General features: G+C 34.0%; 1 protein-coding gene across 1 annotated transcript in view; it reads right to left on the bottom strand.

Annotated features, from left to right (window-relative positions):
- The window catches only part of LOC106138255 (nephrin), a 108,607-nt gene that overhangs the window by 16,643 nt on the left and 68,887 nt on the right, over positions 1-23,077 (bottom strand). The window contains exons 5-10 of the mRNA XM_060944769.1: positions 20,063-20,173; positions 18,345-18,557; positions 10,653-10,807; positions 6,823-6,967; positions 4,410-4,540; positions 2,451-2,613 (exon numbers count right to left, since the gene is read on the bottom strand). Of these exons, the coding sequence (XP_060800752.1) occupies positions 2,451-2,613; positions 4,410-4,540; positions 6,823-6,967; positions 10,653-10,807; positions 18,345-18,557; positions 20,063-20,173 (918 nt within the window). The remainder of the gene's footprint in view (positions 1-2,450; positions 2,614-4,409; positions 4,541-6,822; positions 6,968-10,652; positions 10,808-18,344; positions 18,558-20,062; positions 20,174-23,077) is intronic.

Below are 23,077 nucleotides of genomic sequence, written 5' to 3' on the forward strand. Positions count from 1 at the left end.
ATATGTATGTATGTATGTATAATATAATAAAGGAAAACGTTGTTCTCTTTTTGTCTAAATTAATAATAATACTATTTTATGCCAAGAAGTGCGATTAACCCAAAGGGGTGTGTACATGTACGTGTCTAAAGATACTGCTCAAATATACAACTAAACCTTAATCCTTGCTTAGAGGTAGCTCACTATGTAGAGAATAGTGAGTGTATTTAATCCCACAGTATATGTTACCGGCTTAGACGCTGTCAGCCGAGATGCTAAATAATCGTTGTAAAAATTTCAGCTCGTGAATTTCAACGGGAAATGTACTTTAATGTTTTTGTTTTATGGTTCAGTTGTTTTAATTTTTTCCCCGGTAAATTTGGAATTATATTTTTATCTACATTATATACGATAACTTGCTAATAATTATTATCTGGTATTTAATATAATATCAATTGCTTTTGTGCATAATTTATGTCAAATATTACTTTAGCGGTCATAATAACGGTGACCATAGCATGAAAAATTTTATTGTGAGGTAATATGAGAATAAGGGTTACTCCACTTAACTCTACCGACAAAAGGAAACTCTTGTTTAAATAAGACATGACCAAAAATATTACGCTCAGATTCCACCAAAAATTTGCCAAAACCCTTCCTCAAATCTCCTTACTCTCAATTTCAAATAAAATAGAAAAAACATATTTAATAATCCTCATCATCACATAATTTTACTGTAACTAAGTCTATTTTCTATCAAATGACTATAATTGATCTAGGCTTTATTGGAGTTAAGCCCTCACTATTGGCACCCGTTACAACCGCATTAGTGGTATTGGAAACCAATTGACCGGCCATTATCTTTCAATTGAAGCCATCTCGAGGAAATCGGTGGCGTGTTAGACTTAAGGTACAGTGGTAAGCCGCTTTTAAAATTATATCAAGCAAGCTTATTATCATGAAGAGAGTTATGAATGTGGATGAAGCGAAGGAAATATGCAGAGATCGTGGCAAGTGGAAAGAGGTAGTCTCTGCCTACCCCTCCGGGAAAGAGGCGTGATTTTATGTATGTATGTATCAAGCAAGCCTATTTACTGAAGTATTAACTTGTTCTGATATTCGTAAATTAATTTGGTAGTATAAATAAATAAATACATACGGGACAAATTACACAGATTGAGTTAGCCTCGAAGTAAGTTCGAAACTTGTGTTACGAGATACTTACTCAACGATACTATATTTTATAATAAATACTTATATAAATAAACATCCAAGACCCAGGCCAATCAGAGAAAGTTCGGTTCTCGTCATGCCCTGGCCGGGATTCGAACCCGGGACCTCCGGTGACACAGACAAGCGCACTACCGCTGTGCCACAGCGGCCGTCAAATTATTATTTTCGTAATTTACGAACTCATATATGAATATTAGTAATTCATGAATTCATTAACGAATATTCGTAGTAAGTAAATGAAGTAAACATAGTTAACGCTGTTTTTGTCTTCATTACATTTTATCTTTATTACAACATGTAGCTTACAAGAGATGGCACAATCGACAATTCACTTAAGTATTTAAAAGGAATAACTTACATACATACATATAGTCACATCTATATCCCAGTGCCAACAGTCTTGAAAAAATTTAAAGTTCACATTTTAAAAAGGAATAAAGTTTTTCTTATATTCTTCGCATACGTAAAATCGTCTTCATATTCGTTCCCGTCAGAATTTCAGGAACTATCTATATATCTTTCACTTCCCAAGTTCGAGTAAGAAGTATTGTGGTTTCTAATCGTATAGTGACGTCTGAACGTTGAATGCAATATCATGAATAGAAGAGATACAATTTATAAATATGATCGACCAATGAATTCGCAAAAGTTCTATATAAATAACTAGCTGTGCCCGCGACTTCGTCCGCATGGAATAGTTATTTTGGGCATCGGTGAAGTCCTCAAGAATGAATAATTTTCCCCGTTATTTTTTTCACATTTTCCATTATTTCTTCGCTCCTTAAAGTTGCAGCGTGATGTTATACAGCCTAAAGCCTTCCTCGACAAATGGTCCATACAACACAAAAAGATGTTTTCAATTCGAACGAGTATTTCTAAGGCTAGCGCGTTCAAACCAAGAAACTCTTCAGCTTTATAATATTAGTATAGATTGTGCCGTATGGTTCCCGGCACCAAATAGAAAAAAGAATAGGACCACTCCATCACTCTCCCATGGATGTCGTAAAAGGCGACTAAGGGGTAGGCTTATAAACTTGAAATTCTTCGTTTAGGCGATGGGCTAGCAACCCGTCACTATTATAATCTCAATTCTATCTTAAAGCCAAATAGCTGAACGTGGCCTATCAGTCTTTACAAGACTGTTAGCTCTGTCTACCCCGCAAAGGATATAGACGTGATTATATGTATGTATGTATGTAAAGATTATATGTACCACAAAAAATAATTTTAGTACTTACAGAATACTTGTAAATGCAGCGGTGCTGATTTGCCATCTCCTTCAACGTTGGATGCTGTGCATGTGTATAGACCAGCCTGATGCCTCGATATGTTTCGTAGTGCAAGGTTGGTGTTGCCTGTCACAATAATCCCGTTGGCTGTACTGTGTGTGAGTAGAACGTCCTGTAAAAAATTATGTGATTCGAGGTTTAAGATCTTTATTCTCATTAAGAATTACAAAATTCACTTCACATGAGAATAGCACTAGAGAGTAGTAATAGATTCAGCATTTCCTTCTTTCGATGCTAAGGCATAAACTGGGTAATGAATAAGTATCTTAATTGAACTCTTGATCAAAAACTTTTATACAGTATAGAATGAAAGCCAAGAAGAACACAATTTGTGGACCCTTTGATTTCTTTTCCACATACAAGTAATATTTGTTATGTAGAATGAAGTGAAGTGAAGTTTCTTCATTTACACGATAACATAGCTATCTGTAAAAAAAAACCAGGGGGATCCAAAGCCTGGATAAGGTTTTTAGTAACAGAAGTCTAAATAAAATAATTATAAAAATCTTATAAAACAAGCTTTTATTTAGCCTTAAAAGGATCAAAATAAAATTTTGATTCACATTAACCACATTCATTTATGATTTTACAAAATTGAAATTATAATAAAAACTTGTCGCGATGCAAAATTTCAGCTCAATCGGAAATGGGTCAAATCAAACTTGAAAGATTTGTTAACATACAAATCAAACTAAATAAAAACTTTTAAAAATATACCGTGATAGTCACAACCTTCTCAGTTCTATTTTGTAAAATTTTAGAACAAAACGAATGAAATACACTCGGTTCTACCCGCACGTTGTACAACGAAGCCATTCTCACGATACTTATATAACGCGAATTCAACGATTGATAATTAAAACTTTGTGAATTAAATAATTTACGATTTGATTAAGTTTTCCAACATATCTCTCTCCACGTTTCCATAATTTCCAAGTCAGAATTATAAATAATTTAAAAACAAAAAAATCATACTTTAGAATATATTTGAAAGTTTTGAAAAGGTCATAAATCCGAGATAAATCAAGAATTCACATACGATTAAAGCGTTCATATGTTTAAAAAGTTAAAAACGTTTTCACCGTACTCTCAGTCAACTGTTTAAATACACAATATTTTTATATTTGTTCAGCTGGTGCTACAGTATTTTCTATTTCTCATATCCGTTTAGTTTTTCCCCTTTACTTTTTGTAACCCGTCAAACGCCGTGCCCGGAATTGAAAATCGTTCATCTCACAGTTTGAAGACTGACATGGTTTGTTGCTGTCACAAAATACTGTTAGTTCTTTCTGCTTTTTAAGTATTTGTTGGTTTTTAGTAGGTTCAACGCTACCTATCCACTTATTTTTATTTCCATCTAATCCCATATTAGATGAGTAAGCCACACAGTCGTCTTTAAGACTAATTAATTCTAGACTGGGATATTTGGTACTTTCATCCCGGTAAAAATAATAGTTCTCTTGGGTTTAGTGAAAATCATTTTTGCTTTTGCAGGTGGCATTAATTTTGTGCGTGTAGGTGGCGAAACATTTGCGTGGGAAAAGCTGGGGGTCATCTGTCTATCTGTTACGTTTTTACGGATAAACCATTAAACAACCGTTGATTTTGACGAAATTTTGTTCAAAAAGACAGGTAGGTCAAACTTAGGCTACTTTCTTCTTCTTCCTCCAGGCTTTAGTCCCGATTACATTCTCACCGCTCTGGAGAGGAGCTGGGTTTATGCCTTTGACGATGGCTCTTAGATTGGATCAGTCGGGTTTTTACACGAAGCGACTCCAATCAGACCTCCACGATCTTTTCGGGGGAACCTAACCTGTACTGGATCGATTACTTAAGCTAATAGAAACTTTTATCTTCTATAAATTCCCACGGGAACGTATTCCTGGACATAAGCTAGTAAATACTTACGTTATGTTCCCATACGACTTTGTAAGCTGGTGGATTCGCGTCTACGTCACAACCAAAGTACACGTCGTCTCTTTCTTCGATGTCGTTTGGGTTCATCTTAGCACCCAGATGAATAGTCGCAACTGGTACATCTGTTTGAAAAATAACAATATTATAAAAAACATGCCGTGTGGTTCCCGGCACTAATACAAAAAAGAATAGGACCACTCCGTCTCGTTCCCATGGATGTCGTAAAAGGCGAGTAAGGGATAGGCTTACAAACTTGGGATTTTTTTAGGCGATCGGCTAGCTAGATCGGCTGTCACAATTTGAATCTCAATTCTATTGTTATGCCAAATAGCTGAACTTGGCCATTCAGTCCTTTCAAGACTGTGGGTTCAGTCTACCCCGCAAGGGATATAGACGTGACCATATGTATGTATGTATGTACACATACATATAATCACGTTTTAATCCCTTACGAAATTGACAGAGCCAACAGTCTCGCAAAGACTTAAAGCCACGTTCAGTTATATGGCTCAAAATGGAATTGGATTCAAAAACTGACAAGTCAGTAGCCCAACGCCAAAGAGTTTTATGATATATAGGTAAAAAAGTGGGCATTATCGATGTGAATTGAACAGTTTAAAATTTCCTTTTTTTGCCGTAGCATAGCAATACATATACATACAGAGATCAGGCGGAAGTAATTTTGTATGGAAACCTGGCTTATCCGCTCCATAAACATGGTCATAAAATGCGAACTCTAGAGAAGTTAGGATTCAATTCAAGGATTCAAGACAATAAGGGAGTTGGCAAGTTGACAGAACAAAACTTAAGCATAGTACTAGGTCACAGGAAGAAGCAAGATTTTTAATAAACACAATTCAACAACGTTACAAGCTATTTATATTTAGATCTCGTACTAAATTTAATATAAGGCTCTCAGACGAAGCTAAAAGTACACATATTTAAGTGTTCCCGTTTGAAGTCTGATATTCCGACGTTTTCGTGCAAAATTAAATTAAAAGCACTTATAAGTAAAATACAAAACCCTCGAATTGATCTTTTAACTTTTGGTTGACCTAAATATTTGTTAAACTGTTATCTTAAGTAACACAAAAAAGTGAATAGATATTAACGTCGCCCCTTTTCAATTTTGATTTTTTTTGCTATTAAATTTTATTGAAAGGCTTCTTTGATAAATGCTAACTCTATTTCTTTCCTGTTGATGCCGTAAGAGGTAATTAGGATAATAAACAATTTCATAAAAATTAACCACTGTGATCTAAGCTAGGTAAGGTTAGTTTATTAACAAGTGTTTCTTCTTAATCAGATAAGAGTCTTCTGCAAAATTACCCATAGGTCGAACGACGGTACATTTTGCTTTCCTTAGAATTCTTTTCCCGAAGATAAATTCCAAAATTCAGACAGGAATGAAGAATAAAGGAGAATTTCATTCTCCCGGCTTAACATAACAATAATAGTATATCAGATTTAAGTATTTGCAACAACGATTTAAACAAAATAAATTAAAAAAAAATCCTTCCAAACACGCGTCCTATTTCAATAAGAAGTATTGAAGTAAATTTATCTTTTTGTTTAGCCTCGAGTTTTTGCTATACCCCGAGCTCGCTTAATTATCCCAAAGTAAGCTCTGAATACAAGATTAGTTTTATTTTGCTGTTAAACTAAATCCTCTCCTTTACCCTTTGAGTACGAATCAAATTTTATTTACGTTAATTATCTACTTTAAGATGTTCTATTACTGTAAACTGTATTGATTATTCCAAATTTAATATCATTTATACTGTAACTAGCCAATATTTAGCGCCAACTACACGCGCGTTTTTAGCGCCACCTTCTCCAGACTCTTAATACGAAAAATTTCTAGAATATCTTTAGAACCACAAAAGATAATGTGTGATGAGACAACAAACAAATAAATTTCGCATTTATAATATTAGTTGGTATTGACTACTACAATCTGCTGTGGAAAAAAAAAGAAGTATATAGTAGTATAGTATATAGTAGTAAGTATATAAGTATTTCTTCATCCCTACCATTCATTCATATAATCACGTCTTTATCCCTTGCGGGGTAGACAGTGCCACCAGTCTTAGACCACGTTCAGATGTTAGACTTAATGACACACCTAATTGAGATTCAAATAGTGACAGGTTGCTAACCCATCGCCTAATAGAAGAATCCCAAGTTTACAAGCCTATCCCTAAGTCGCCTTTTACGACATCCATGAGAAAACGATGGAGTGGTCCTATTCTTTTTTATATTGGTATCAAGAACCACACGGCACTTTTATATTGGTGCCAGGAACCGCACGGCACGTGCTTCTCCTTAGGCGGCTTTCACGACATTCATGATAACAATATAGAGTGGATCATTTAAATTTGCCAAAACAGAAAAAAATACTCACAATAAATATTCAAATGCAGTTTACTCTCAATTGTCGACTTATTGAACTTGGAATGTTCGGCTCTGCATGTCAAGACTTGTCCGTTGTATTCCTTCAACGGCGTCCATTGCAGCAGCGACTGCGTTTCGTTGCCTTCTTCCATCTCCTGTTAAAAACAAATATAATATCGTATACCTACATACATGTATTAAGTCTCTGTACCATACGGTCTAGACAAAGCTTTTAGTCATAACACTAGACTTGACAGGTTGTTAGCCCATCAGTTTTTATTCATATACAACATCATATTCATATAGTCACGTCTATATCCCTTGCGGGCAGACAGAGCCAAAAACGAGAGTCACGTCTTGAAAAGAGTGATAGGCCACGTTCAGCAGTTTAAATTTATGACAGAATTGAGATTCAATAGTGATAGGTTGCTAGCCCATCGCCGAAAATAAGCAGCCCAAGTTTATAAGCCTATTCCTTGGTCACCTCTTATGAATTACATGGGAAATAAGATGGATTGGTCCTATTCTCTTTCATGTTTGTGCCGGGAACCGCATGCACTGTGCGGGGAACCACACGGCACTCCATATACAACACACGTTGTGATAACACCAATATAATTATATTATTTATTTAAGTAGGTACCTACACCTACTTTATATATATTATAAGGTGATAACCGAAAAACAGCGTTTTTCACTTTTCCAATTAAACGCTTACACGATTGAGATACGCTTGGGATTCTTTTTTAGGCGATGGGTTAGCAACCTGTCACTAGTTGAATCCCAGTTCTATCGTTAAGCCAAATAGCTGAACGTGGCCATTCGGTCTTTGCAAGACTGTTGGCTCTGTCTACCCCGCAAGGGAGATAGACGTGACCATATGTATGTATGTATTCACTTTTCCAAAAAGATCGGCAAGTTTTGACCCTTGCGACTTGCTACAGTACACCTGGTATTAGTATAATTGTTTATGTTTTAAGTTTTACAGTTACAGTACACCTGGTATTAGTATAATTGATTTGTTTTAAGTCTTATGCACTATCGAATAAACTTTTTATCTATATAACTACTTCAGTTATATCATCCTTTACAAAAATTTTAAATATTTAAATTTTTTACACCAAAAATTATCACCAATTCCGTAATAAAAAAAAAAAAGTCAGTACCTACTATGAAATACCTTACTAAGAATTTTTCATATCAAATGTCGTGCACCGTACGAAACAAATTACATTCGACATTTTATAGACCACTTTCGTGTAGTTGAACTATTAACGCCATGCTAAGGACGTCGCAATGTAAAGGTCATAGCTCACTAATACAATGCGGCGCTGCACTCAACAAATAAACTTTGTATCCTTAGTTTCTCATATGTATATTTAGAGTAACAATTAGCAAAATAGCTTATGGCTTCGTTAATAGTGCAATTAACGAGTCGCTCATCAATAAAATGCCGCAATGTACTTAAAATACATATGGTCACGTCTATATCCCCTGCGGGGTAGACAGAGCCGACGGTCTTAAAAAGACTGAATGGCCACGTTCAGCTATTTGGCTTAATGATAGAATTGAAATTCAAATAGTGACAGGTTGCTAGCTCATCGCCTAAAAAAGAATCCCAAGTTTGTAAGCCTATCCCTTAGTCGCCTTTTACGACATCCATGGGAAAGAGATAGATGGAGATTTATCATAAATGTTTGTTTATATTCACTAAGATCTTAAAAGGTAATTACTAAACTCTATTAACTATTTTCACAAATAGGAACAAAATAATCTATCTTATCTGGATAAAAGCCTTTAGCTATTTTACTTAGTGTTACTTTGAAGATAACATAATTTAGGAGAGATAAACTTGAGTTCAGACAAGATACTTGTGTAATGTTTATTTGTTCGTGAATGTGTCTTGTAAATATGCTAAGATCTTATCATAGTGCTACTTTTACATTCATACATATACGACTTTTTTCCTCACGGGTTAGATAGAGCCAAAATTTTTTGCAAAGTGGCCTACGTTCAGCTGTTTGGTTTAATTATGGCGTTCAGACTTAAATAGTAATGCAAAACAGCTGAACGTGGCCATCAGTCTTTTCAAGACTGTTGGCTCCGTCTATCTCGCAAGGGATATAGACGTGATTGTATGTATGTATTATCATCAAAACGTTCCTGGAAGCATAGGCAGAGACTACATCTTTCCTGTTGCAACGGACCCTGATTATTATTTTTGGTTATTAAATCTTCGTGAAAGTTCTTTGGTGTCTATTACTCTTAACCTGACCTCAGTATTGGAGAACAAAGTGATTGATGACCAAATTTATAATTTCCAGATTTGACCTTTGTAATCGAAATTAAATAAAAATATTCTCTTTGGTTATTCACCCTGTTTGGGACACCTTCCTTTAAACAATCTGACTTTTAAAAACCTACAGTTGGAATGCCAAAGAATAACGCTTGACTACCATCTGACCCACGTGACCACGTTAAAAAACCCGACTATATAGGAAATAAGAACTATCTTGTCTTCTTGTTGTATCTCATTTGGTTGGTTTATAGCTGAATAAAAAGACAAAATTTAGAACACTCCGGACTTCAACATTTACAATTACTTAAGCTAAGATTATTTCAGTACCTAGGTTACAAAAATAGTTACAAACTTTATACTTTCAAAGAGAAAGCTTCTCAAAAAGTTTCTTACAAATCTCTTGAAGTATTATTGTAAAAGCATCAAACACCTCTGAGATTACTTAGAATTGTTCTTGTAGTAAAAGGGAAATGTCTGACATTTCCCTTTTACTACAAGATTTTCTGAGAAAATACTCGTAAGCATGAGCCGTTTTCTCTTCAGTAAGAATTTATGATATAAGTATATCGTTCATTAGTATTGTAGTAACAAATTTAGTTTTCAGTTTGAATTGTAAATTAAAAATATATGAAGGACTCTGAAAATAATATATTAGTCTTTAATAATAAGAATAGAATAGATTTATTTTCAAAACTGAATACAAGGTATCACTGATTGACGTCACATCACTTAAATCGAATTATAATTACTACCGCTTCCAAAGCGCATGTAGAGAAGAAACGGCCGAACAAACTACACTGCGGCATTTTCATCGGACGAAGATTTTTACATCAACTTCTTTTGACTTTATTTTGCAAAATTACATCACAGAATTAGCTCCTGCAATCTGAACATCTTTGCCCTGTTACCACCTACTTAGGGTATGAATTTGGAGGTTGGAATGGCTAACTACAATCCAATAAATCAACAAAAATTGTTCAATCCATGTAACTATTTAAATTATTATTTTGCTTAAAACTAGTTATCCAAGAAGCGAGTCTTAGAAATAAATAGTCTATAAGAGTCAAAATCACGTCTACGAGTATATCCACTGTAGGGTAAACACAGCTAACAGTATAAAACACTGAAATTAAACGTTCAGCTGTAAGGCTTAATGATGGAATTGAGATTTATTTATTTATTAATTACAGTCTAATTAATATGATATAATATAAGTAATAATAATATAATGCGATTGCTAATTACAAGACTTCACAAGTAGAATTGCAACCATGTAAAGATTTACACAAAAACTGCGTCATGACATATGTACATAGATAAATGTATAAATGAACTTTAAGTAAAAGAACAGATAAAAGCAATATACTACTTATTAAATATCATTGAAAAAGAAGTAAACAACTAACTATTTGTTAGTTGTTTACTGAGTGGATTCTTTTTCCAAACAAATAGTGACTGGTGAATGTTGGAAGCCCATCGTCCGTCGTTGGAAGCATATCCCTTAAATTAAGTTTTCTTTATGTAGAAAAACAACTGCTTACCCTATGATTAGTAATAGACTCTAGTCTCTTTCCCCCCAGCCACCAGCTGACAGTAGCTGGAGGTCTGGCTCCGGTGGATCTGCACCATAACTCCGTTTTTCTCCCATGGGATAACGGCTGCTCTCTAGATAGTATTTCCACGAGCAACGGCCTCACTGTTGAAAAAAAAAATCTGTTAATATTTTTAACCAAACGTTAAAATTAAGCTAAGAACTTGCTCGTCACAAAGGCATCCTTAGCTTAGCGAGGTGTAATTTTTTTGGTTTTCTTACGAGTCAGAAATGAAGAAAATGGTATATTTAAAATATTCTTGATTGCATTCTCAATCTTTGTATTACTAAATATCGAGAATCGAAAACCTTCAGTGTTTATCTAGATTTTGGACGTATGTCGTATATAGATTAAAACAAAAAAAAAATACAAGTAAATTCCCATTCTCGCGGGAATATTAGTAAACTCCCTCTTAGTGATCCCTCAGCGGTTAGTCTGTGTCCTATTTTATATAATTAGTATCATAAATCTAGAATTAAAGGAAAAATTCTAAATCTTTCATTAGAACACTTAAATTTACATTTAAGCATAACCCTTAAAAGCATTTCAAATGTTTCGTGCATCATTTTCATCAATACGGTTTTCGTTTAAAATATTCAGAGGAAAAGTATCCCCAAAACGGTTTTGAATAAAGTATTACTTGTGATTGATGATGTTACCACGCCCTCACGCACAACTTGACTTACCTACAATTGTACTATGGTGACGAATGTATCAACAATGCTACTAGCATCTATTCTGTTGAGGAAAGCTTTTAATACATACATACATACATAAAATCACGTCTATATCCCTTGCGGGGTAGACAGGGCCAACAGTCTTAAAAGGACTGATAGGCCACATTGAGCTTTAAATATGTTGCTTTTAGCCTCGAATCAGATTAATGTATTCGTGATTTTCCGGCTTTTCTGACGAACGGGACGGATGGTTAAACAAGTTTTACAAGTTAAATAAATAAATATATAAAGGACAAATTACACAGATTGAGTTAGCCTCGAAGTAAGTTAGAGAATTGTGTTACGTGATACTAATAAAAATCTTTATCTAATAATAATATAATCTTATCTGATAAAAATGTGTTATAACTATTTCAACCAACAAACAATAATGTTAAGTTATCGTAACCTTTATATTTAGAACTACCACCTGTTACAGGTTAAGAGTGTATGAGTACTTTACAAAGGAACTTAAGGATATTTTGTTTGACATTCTAAAGAGTAATTAAAGAGTAAGGAGTTTGAAAATAAATGAACGTCGTAAATAAGTTATATACTTACAAGATGAAGTTTACGCTCGTTTTAGAAAAATATAATTTAAAAAAATATTTACATAACGTAATAAACAAGCCGTGTAGTTTCCGGCCCTTTAGAATGGAACCACTCTATATCTTTTCCATGGATGACGTAAAAAACGATTAAGTGTTAGGCTAGTAACCTGTCACTATTTAAATTTAAATTTCGCCATAACGCCATACAGCTGAACGTGGCCTTTCAATCTTTTCAAGACTGTTGGCTCTGTCTACTTATGTACATATGTAATAAACAAGAAACAATTAATGAATGAGTTATCCTGACACATATTTTCTATATAAGTAATTCTCTATTTTAATGAACATAGTGTGACAACTAATACTTAGACAAAATTTCTATTCTCTCTGCATGATAATATGAAATTCCCAATCATGTAAACATTATATAGATGCTCTTAAGCTAAATTCCATTGAGACACCTATTACTGAAAGTAGCATGTCATGTTACACTCTGATCCAATAATACTGCGTCTAAAATTGTAACTATAATTTTAGTTACAAACCATCGATTTTCTGACAAGTTTTTAATAATAAGTGCTTGCATTGTAGTCAAGGACTGTAATTAAGAATTTTCGAGTAATTCATTTTTGTGTTTGTATAAACTATAGGTTACTGACAAACTAATAAAAAAGACTTTATTTATTTTATTTTTAAGTTTAGTGTTATTCCTTTAATTATTAACTAAATTACCTACATTATATACATCGGATGAATACACTGCATCCGGATTTTAGAATTTAAATTAAATTAAAAAAAATAAATGAAAATTAAAAAAAAAAATTATATTTTGTGAATTTTTATTTTGTTAATTTTTTGTCAGTTTTAGGCTTTATAGTTTTATGTCAATGTCATTTTAACAATAAATGTCACGTGTTGTTTTCAAAACGTGTGGCGCTCTATGGTCGCTTCTACTTTTGTTATGAAAAAGAAAATCATGTTTGTTTATGGTGACGCTCACTTCGCGCCACATTCAAATTTCTTGGCGTCGTCTTGAGTATGCGCGCGGGGAAATTATAGCGCGCCTTTTTCTTTTTCCGCGATATATTTATAATGTATTTTATATATATTGTATGTATTTTGCAGTAGGTATACATGTACACTTTATCGCACCACTAACTTAAAGTTTTTCTGTTTGGTCAGCTGGTTGACTGGTAGAGAATACCAAACGGCATTACGACCGCCTTTTGTATTTTTTGTGCAATAAAGTTTTATTTTATTTATTAGTCTTAAAATAATAAATACTATAAAGTTTTATTAGTGTTAAATAAATATATAGTTATTATCACTATAATTAATATAATTTTATTTCAACTGCCACATATTGTTCTTGCCTCACCACCCGTCGTCTTTAATATGTAAGTACTACAGCATTACATACAAACTTTATTTTACTCTCTTCTAACCGTTACAAAATCCTACCCAAAACTACGTTCCCAAAACACCATCACTAATGCCGTTACACAGATAACAGATGTTGGCACCAAATGGGGTGGCTGTCTAAGGGAAATGCATGCGTCTGATGTGATAAATCAATGTTTGGGAACCACAGATAACTCATCGTTTTAGATGACACAAAATATGTGGGTGGAGAATTATCAGTGTCAAAATCTGGCCAAGTTTACTGACAATTTTTTTTAATATTATAAAGTGACAGGCTTTTACTTCGTTGGACTATAAATCAACTTCAGATTCAGCACGAAATTTTAATATTTTCTTCTATCTTTCAATATTTTTGAATTATTTTCTTGTTTGTTTGTTTGTTTGTAATATCTTTATTGCACAGAAATTAACACAGTTTACAAAAAATACAATATAATTATAAAAAACAATATCACATGCAATGGTGGACTTATCCCATGAAGGGATTTCTTTTTTATGCTCCAGAATAAAAAGTATAAACACACATATAATCACGCCTATATCCCTTGCGGGGTAGACAGAGCCAACAGTCTTGAAAAGATTGATAGCCCACGTTCTAGCTGCTTGGCTTAATAATAGTATTGAGATTCAAATAGTGACAGTTCGCTAGCCCATCGCCTAAAATAATAATTCCAAGTTTAAAAACCTATCCCTTAGTCGCATCCTACGACATCCATGGGCATGAGACGGAGTCTTCCTATTCTTTGTTTTATTGGTGCCGGGGACCACACGGCACAATAACTATTATTAATAACTAGAGGCCGCCCGCGACTTCGTCCGCATGGAAACCCTATCAATCCCGCGAGAACTCTGGGATAAAAAGTAGCCTATGTGTTATTCTGGGTCTTCAGCTACCTACATACCAAATTTCATGGTAATCGGTTCAGTAGTTTTTGCGTGAAAGAGTAACAAACATCCATACAAACTTTCGCCTTTATAATAGTAGTAGGATTATCTTACGTACAATAGAAACATTAACTAACACAATACATTCCCTACCCATGAATAACCTCGACCTTCGTATTGTGTAGGAATTAGAAAATCGATATTTTTTTTTATTTGTCTCCTAAACGATTGTGTTTTCTACTTATCAAAATATAAAATTTGATAAAGCTCATTGGAGTTTATTTTACCTCTATGGCTGGGAAGCAACTAAAGAAACATCGACATAAGTAATTCACAACATTCCTTGAATGTCTTTTTTTTTTAATTATAGGTACGTTTCTATTTATTTATTTGCCTATTTTCGACTAGGCTTGCGGATTCTAAGCGATGGTACACAAGTCACGCATGTCAAAATGCACGCGTTTGACGGACGAAAATAAATCAATGTGGGAAGGGTGGGCTGAATGAGAACATAAATAATGACGTTCGTTCAGAGAAATGATAAATTAAAAGTTAGATGAATACCGCGTTGTATTCTTTTAATGTTTACACACATACATGTACATAGTCACGTCTATATCCCTTGCGGGGTAGACAGCGCTAGCAGTCTTGAAAGATTGACAGGCCACGTACAGCTGTTTGGCTTTATGATAGAACTAGCTTTTGCCCGCGGCTTCGCCCGCGCAAATGTATTTTAGATTATAAGGATACGCCATAAAATTTCACCCATTTTTTAATCCCGTATCGTGCGGGACTGTTTAAGTTTATATTTGATTTAAATTCATATGGCTTCTCCCGTGGTTCCCGGCACCAATACAAAAAAGAATAGGACCACTCCATCTCTTTCCCATGGATGTCGTAAAAGGCGACTAAGGGATAGGCTTACAAACTTGGAATTCTTTTTTAGGCGATGGGCTAGCAACCTGACACTATTTGACACATTTATATCATTAAGCCAAATAGCTGGGAGTCAGGATCTGATGATGGTATTCCAGGGAAATCAAGGGCAAAACAGGCAATTACGTTTTTGACAATTTCATAGATCTGTTTAAGTATTTGCGTCTGATAGTCATCATCCCATGTGAATGAGCTGATGATGGAAGGTACAACTCCTCAACGGTTAGGAGTTGAAAGAAAATTCTTACGAAGTTATACGTACATGTGAGGCTATTAGGTTGACCTGATAATAAAAAGTAAATCTCATTAACGTTAAGAATTTAGGTGAAAATGGATGCGGACAAATTTTGTAGCTGTTTGTATGGGTAGTGTTAACACAAAATAGGGATTTAAAGGCGTGATGTTATTAATGTTATGCATGTATGTACATAATTATGTATGTTATTATGTATGTTAAAGAGACGACTGAAAGTTGTCATACTAAGTCTTTTTTTTTAAGGATGGGAAGTCATCAAATGACCTCTCCCGCTCTGGGTGGAACGAAAGGGAGTGTCAGACTTTTACTGACTAAAACCCACCTCGTTCCTTCAGTTGCCCTTTGCGTTCCGGGGCCACGGTATCTCGTTAGAACTTTCCCGCAGCCCCGGCTCAGTTTATCCCGTTTCCCCCCCTTGGGGGTTGACATTTCAAAAATCCCTTCTTAGTGCTCACTTATGTTACTAAAGGAACCTCTGTTCAAAATCTCAGACTCCTATACCGAGCGGTTTCGGCTGTGCGTTAATAAATCAGTCACCCAATCGCACCCCCTAAATCACGATTGGAGGGTAGTTTGAAAAAACTTATAATGTCAAACATATTTACTTGCCTATGTACGTGTTCATGCCAAGTTTCAAGTTTATAAACCCAAGGAATAAGATTTTTCATAGAAACGTTTTTACCCCTTTTCCCCCCCTTGGGGGTTGAATTTCCAAAAATCCTTTCTTAGTGCTCCCCTACATATCCCAAGGAACCTACATTCCAAATTTCAGCTGTCTACGACCAGTAGTTTCGACTGTGCGTTGTCTGTCAGTCAGTCACTCAGTAACGGAAGAGTTTTATATATATAGATTGTGATTCAAATTGTGACAGGTTGCTTACCTTTCGCCTAAAATAAGAATCCCAAGTTTATAAGCCTTTCCCTGGCCTTTTACGACATCCATGGGAAAGTGATGGAGTGGTCCTATTCTTTTTTTTTCACGGCACTAATGTTTAAGGTGATTCTATCCCATTTTTTTTGTTTTTGTTTCTAAGTATAGCATTTTCAAATAATTGATTCACGTCCATAAATTGATCATTGTCGCTTGAGTTTGCGTCCTTTGCTTTGTTATTATATCTTTGGTTGTTTGGCAAGTTATCTGGTGTTATGGGTATATCAGAATCACCCTCCAGGTGTTACTTCCAATTGCGTCTCATTCTCTTTGAAAAAGATCTTTGGTCCCTAGATTGGGTCGTACTAGTTAGAATTAAAAAATATTTTTGTGTTAAATTGACCATTTAATCAGGAAGGCTATATAACATCACACTGTAACTTTTAGTAGCGAAGAGATAATGGAAAATGTGAAAAAAAATATGGGGAGAATTATTTATCCTTGAGGGCTTCAATGATGCTCAAAATAACTATTCCACGCGGACGAAGTCGCGAACACAGCTAGTAACAGATATTAGAATTGAACACTACTTGAATTTATCCACTAATGCTACATTAGGCGTTATTGATTAGGTATGTCAATATATTAATGTTTCTACTATTTTGTATTTTTGTTTTGGGCGGTATCGTGTCATAAGTCTATTAACAATTGTAACCTCACTTTTGTTTGTTTTTCTTTTGTCTCTCTATGAATATAATGTTTATTGTTATGTGACAGTAGCTAAAACTGTGATTATGATTTTGATCTTCGTTGATTCTAAGAATGATAAGAGTTATTCATTTATGGCAAATAATTCTTAAAACAAAAACAATATTATTGATAGTACCTATATTTTTTCTTATATATAATACACCAACAATAAAAAGTTAATTATATCATTGAAAATGAAGTAGTCTCGTTTGGTTCCCGGCATCAATATTCAAAAAAAGATAGGACCACTCTCTCTCTTTTACAAAAATGTCGTAAAAGGCGACTAAGTTTATAACTTGAAATTCTTCTTTTAGGCGATGGGCTAGCATCCTGTCACTATTTGAATCTAAATTCTATCATGAAGCCACACAACTGAAAGAGGCATATCAGTCTTTCAAGTCTGGTGCTCTGTCTACCTCGCAATGGATATAGACGTGAGTATATGTATATCAAAAAGAAATCAGGTAGCTACTTCTGATTTTCCGTTCATCAGTCATAACATTGTTTTTATAAATAAGTAATGAGTTGGGAAACAAACTCCATTGTTTCTTTTTTCCATTATTAAAAAAGTATGCACTCTTTGGACGACTTTTAAAAGAACCTGTCTGCCTTTAATTCGGGAAAATGATAAATCTTCATTACTTAGTCACTTTATGACGCAGAATATAATATTTTCATGGGAAAGGAGAAGTGCAAATGGTTTAAGTGGGTTCGCTTTGTTTGTTTTGTCTGACAGAAAAATGTTTCTTAGAAAAAGAAATTGATATAGGTAAGTATCAAAAATTAAATTATTTTGAATGAAAAATAATTGTAAGAATATAAAATACTAGCTTTCATCCTCGGCTGCGTTCGCGTTTGTTTATAATTTGTGTTATTCTCGATTCCAGGACTACTTCTCAACAATAAACAAAAATATTTACCAGAACCCTACAGTGGAACTTTCACGTGGATGTAGTACCATTATGAATTAATTTATTTATTTTAACTATTTATATTGTCTACGCCGCATGGGATACAGACGCGAATATATGTATGTGTATGTATTTAAACTTTTTACTAATATTATGTAGCACAATTGGCGGACTTAATGCTAGATGCATTATCTACCAGTCAACCATTAGGTCTGACTGAGATCTTTATGTTATATTTAAGCCTAAACAAAATACAAAATAAAATAATTATAATAAATATACATAAAAAAACAATAAATAAACAATATTCATAAATAAATAATAATCCTGTGTTTATACGCACAATAAAGTTCCACTTTCACTGAAGTCTTCTGCGGGGCTGCCGCTGGAGTATTATCTGCTACACAGGTGTATACTGATGACTGGTGAACTCTAGTGGCATTTCTGACCACCAGGGTCAATGACCTGGTGTGCCCTGAAGGCTGTAGGTCACCAGGGTTGAGCGTGGCGAGGATCTGGTCACCCTGAAGCCATTGAACTCTTGGTGTTGGGTTACCTGTACAAAAAATTACATGATTAATACCTACTGTTCCCTGGAGAACTCTTCTTTTGATAGCCGGTTAAGGGCAGCTATTGAACAAGATAAGTTTGTCTTAGCCTTCTCCTTCTAACTTTTTCCGATATACTATCAAATTTTATAGTGCCGTGTGGTTCCCGGCACTAATAAAAAAAAAGAATAGGACCAGTCCATGGCGTTTCCGTGGATGTCGTAGAAGGCAACTATGGGATAGGCTAATGAACTTGGGATTCTTCTTTTAGGCGATGGGCTAGCAACCTGTCACTATTTGGATCTCAATTTTATCATAAACACAGCTGAACTGGCCTATCAGTCTTTTCAAGGCTGTTGGCTCTGTCTACCCCGCAAGGGATATAGACGTGATTATATGTATGTATGCCATTTTATAAAACTAGAGACTATCAAAAATGCATACCTACTACTTAAAAATACTTAAAAAAACAAAACTTATAAAGTGTATTAAATAAAAAATAAGATGATTATTTATAGCATTAAAAGCCGCGTTTCTTCTTTTATTGAGGAAATGTACATGCCGTAAAACTTTTTATTTGAGTGACTGTAAGGCTCTTTGACATCATAAGCAATGGGCTTTTATGATGAAACAAAAAGCATAAAAGGCATAACCGTTTTCTCTGTTTTACGCTCGGCCCAAACACAAAAGAAATTATGAGAACAACGAAACGATTACTGGAAAGTAAATTGGACCCTAAATTACTTTTTCCAATTTAGAAAAAAAAAAAAAAAAAAACAAAACGTTCCATATTCGACAGCGAAACGTTGGAATGCCTTGAATTGTGTTGCAACAAAATTGCATTGACATCAAAGAAACGGCGGCTCGTAAAACGAAAAACAGAGTAAATGATCCACTTTCATCAGGTTGATTGTTATACGCATCTGGCAAAACGTGGAGTTGGATCTCATCATTTATTCTATGTCCCTTCCTGTACTTCAATCAAATTATTCTCCTTGTGAAGACAAATTGGCTTGAGTGGAGATGTAATATACAATAAGATGTCTCGCCCGGCGGATAATTTGTATGTTTGTTTATTTACTTAGTGACAATTCTGTTTAGTGTTCATTGTACCAGACAATGAGGTTACAAACGGCTTTTAACACTAAAAAAGAAGAGGTAGTAATAGACGTACTACCTCTTTTTTTAGTGTTAAACAATATATAAAAAAATTACAAGATTACACTTCTTCCGTTACAGCAAAAAGGTATAAATAACATTGTGTATTCGAAAAAATTCTTAAATAAAATCAAACGTAAATAACAATCACAAATAAAACGTAGTGTTAAAATTTTGCCACTGATCGAGGTATAAAAGTTAAATTAAAATTCCTACCATTACAACAACATAATGAAATCAATAAAAACCTATTTTAAAAGTACAAAAAATACAATTACATTTTAAAGAAAGCGAATAATCATATCAACTTACAAACTTTTAAACTAAATTTAGTGTTACAAAAACATAGACTCACCTCCTTTGACGAGGCAAGTGAGTTTGAAATCGCCTCCCTCGTTGTAGGGGCCAGCAACCCCGGATATTTCTTTTCCATATTCGTCAAAGATCACAGGTTTACTGGGTAGCTCTGTGGAGAGAGATAGAGAGATTTATTAGCAAACCCAGTGGGCTAAATCGATTGGAATATGCAAATAGATAAAATATCTCATAGTTTAATTTTTTTTTAATTTGTTATATGTTTCGTTTTTGCTTTATTTGATCAAAATATTTAACTAAACAGGTATACCAAATACATTGTCATTTAAAACTATTATAACAAACAGCTTAAAACCATCCAACAATATTGAAATCTTCATTGATTACAATACAAAAGACAATATATCCTTAGACGCATACTGTACATAAACGTGCCTGAAATCATAGGCAAATATTACATGTAAACGGCGGTGAATCCGTATTCAAATAGATACGTTCGTCGGTGTTTATGTAAATAACACTGTTTACTCCTGTTTCCCTCCAAAATTTATTCACAATCAAAATGAAATCAGTGCGCACGGGAATCACAAAAGGCATCGAACGCGCCCCAAATATTCTCAAATTGCGGATAAACAAACTAGAAGCATGAATTAAGGAAATAACGGATATGACTCTTCACTTAGTGTAAGTAAAAAAATATATCTTGAATTTATTAATTTGTTCAATATTTGCAGATGGGAGTTGTTTTACATCGGAAAATTAAAACGCCTCAGAATTGGTGTAGGTAACTCCAATTCTGAAGCGTATACGTAAACGAAAAAAAAAATTTCTTCTAAAGTATTATTTCTGTAACTGTGTGATTTCTGTGCAATAAATACATTACAAAAAAAAACAATGAAAAATTTTGTTATTTAGTGTTTAATTTTTGACTAGAAGTGAGCTTATGATTCTCATTTAGGTTAACGTAGTAAAATAACTAAATAAAAAAAACTTGAGTCTTTGATTTTTTTAATACAACAACATGTGAGTTTGATATAAACATTTCTAATTTAGAAATGTAATTGTATCAATATGTACGTCGCCCTACATGGCTACAAATATTACAAATGACAAGCACGATCTAAGCACGGGATATAGAAAACAAAGCGCCTATATTTCTGTACTTTCAATAGTTTGCAAAGGCTGCATGGTCGAGGAAATGAAAATGTTTTCGTTGACTCGAAACAAAAGGTACGATATGAGTATTCAGGGCGGGATCCCGGCTATCAGGAGAAGAGCTCGTTTCCATTCCATCAGTGCTATCGTTTACCGCAATGAACAGATGCTCCTCGCTCATTGTTTTCATATTTCGAACAAGGATGAGGTTTGGAAACGGCTAAGCAAAAATGAAACACTTTAAAAAAACATAAAATTTGCTTTATGATTTCTAGATTGTAAAATAAATACACATGTAAAACCAGGCGTCTTTTCTGGAGGGGAAGGCAGAAACTACGTCCTTTCAATTGCCACGATCCTAGCATACTTTTTTCGCTCCATCCACATTCATAACTCTCTTCATGCAAGCTCATCGATTTTTGGGTACTGTGATTGTCCGATAATTTAAAGGTGTCTAAGCTAAGCAAAAATAGAATAATTTTCTTGGAAAATAAAATTTGCTGTATGATTTCTAGAGTTTAAAAGTTTTAATAATTTTGAGATATTGTTTCTATTGATACAAATGAATGTTACTTAAACTGAGTCAATTTAGGGAAATTTAGTCATATGGATCTTTTCTATATGTAAAAAACGTGAGTTTTAAAGTTCTAGATAAAAGATATTGTAAATGCAAAAAACGATTTGTTTATTATTTTAAATTACTCAAAAACTAATTTAATTCTAAAATTATAATAAACAAATCTCTAAAATATTTGATAATGTAAATAAATCCGACGATTATTAGTATAAAAGCGTAATCAGGACGAATTAGTTTTTGAGTTAGTAGTTCGATATAAACGTCAAAGTTTGTCCAATTAATCATGATTACGTAATGTTTCCAAACATTAACTATTTAGCATTAGCAACGTAAGATTAGTTGTTCCTTACACTCAAGGTCAATTAGTGATTTATGGTATGAAATGATCAACCTGTACATACTACATAGTATAGCTTTAAGTATATAGGAGTTATAGTTAAACCAGTTTCACGTAAAATGTTTATCGTGGTTTCAGCTTAAGGGGAATTTTGAGTTATTAAATAAAATTAGTTATATTAAATCTGATTTCATACTAATTTTTGGTTATCAAGTTGGTTACAGTGCCGTGTGGTTCACGGCACCAATGAAAAAAGGAATAGGGCCACTCCATCTCTTTCCCATGAATGTCATAAAAGGCGACTAAGGGATAGGCTTACAAACTTGGGAATCTTTTTTAGGCGATGGGCTAGCAACCTGTCACTATTTGAATCTCAATTCTATCATTAAGCCAAATAGCTGAACGTGGCCATTCAGTCTTTTCAAGGCTGTTGGCTCTGTCTACCCCGCAAGGGATATAGACGTGACCATATATATGTATGTATGATTTTAGTCGCCTTGCAGGCCTATATAGCCTATAACCCAAAAGAAATTTATATGCGCATGTTTGAATTTCAAAAACAGATTTTTCCCTCGGATACTGTCCTACACTTTATTTATTGTCATATATCCTTAATAAGCAGAAAATCAACTGTTTTTAGGAACTACTTCCTTCTTAGTCTACTTAGTTAATAAGTGTATGTAAATCTCTTTGAAAAATAGTTTTTTGTCAAATAGATAAAACATAAAGAGAAAACAGTCTTACTCATTCGTTCTTATATGGGTAAGTCTCTGAAGTAAATTTAAATAATCAAAGAACCGGGTAATTTGTAAATAAAAATTTATACATAGTACACGGAAGTAACTAATTTCAGATTCCTTTGAAAGGTTAACGTGTTGATTTGGGTATAACATTGGAACTTGGGCGTTTTATCGCGACCCAATCACCTGACCCGGCCTTGTAAACCGAAATGTAGTCTTATCAAGGGAGATGCCATATTAGACGGC

This window comes from Amyelois transitella, chromosome 6, assembly GCF_032362555.1.
Source record: "Amyelois transitella isolate CPQ chromosome 6, ilAmyTran1.1, whole genome shotgun sequence".
In the NCBI taxonomy this organism is placed as follows: domain Eukaryota; kingdom Metazoa; phylum Arthropoda; class Insecta; order Lepidoptera; family Pyralidae; genus Amyelois; species Amyelois transitella.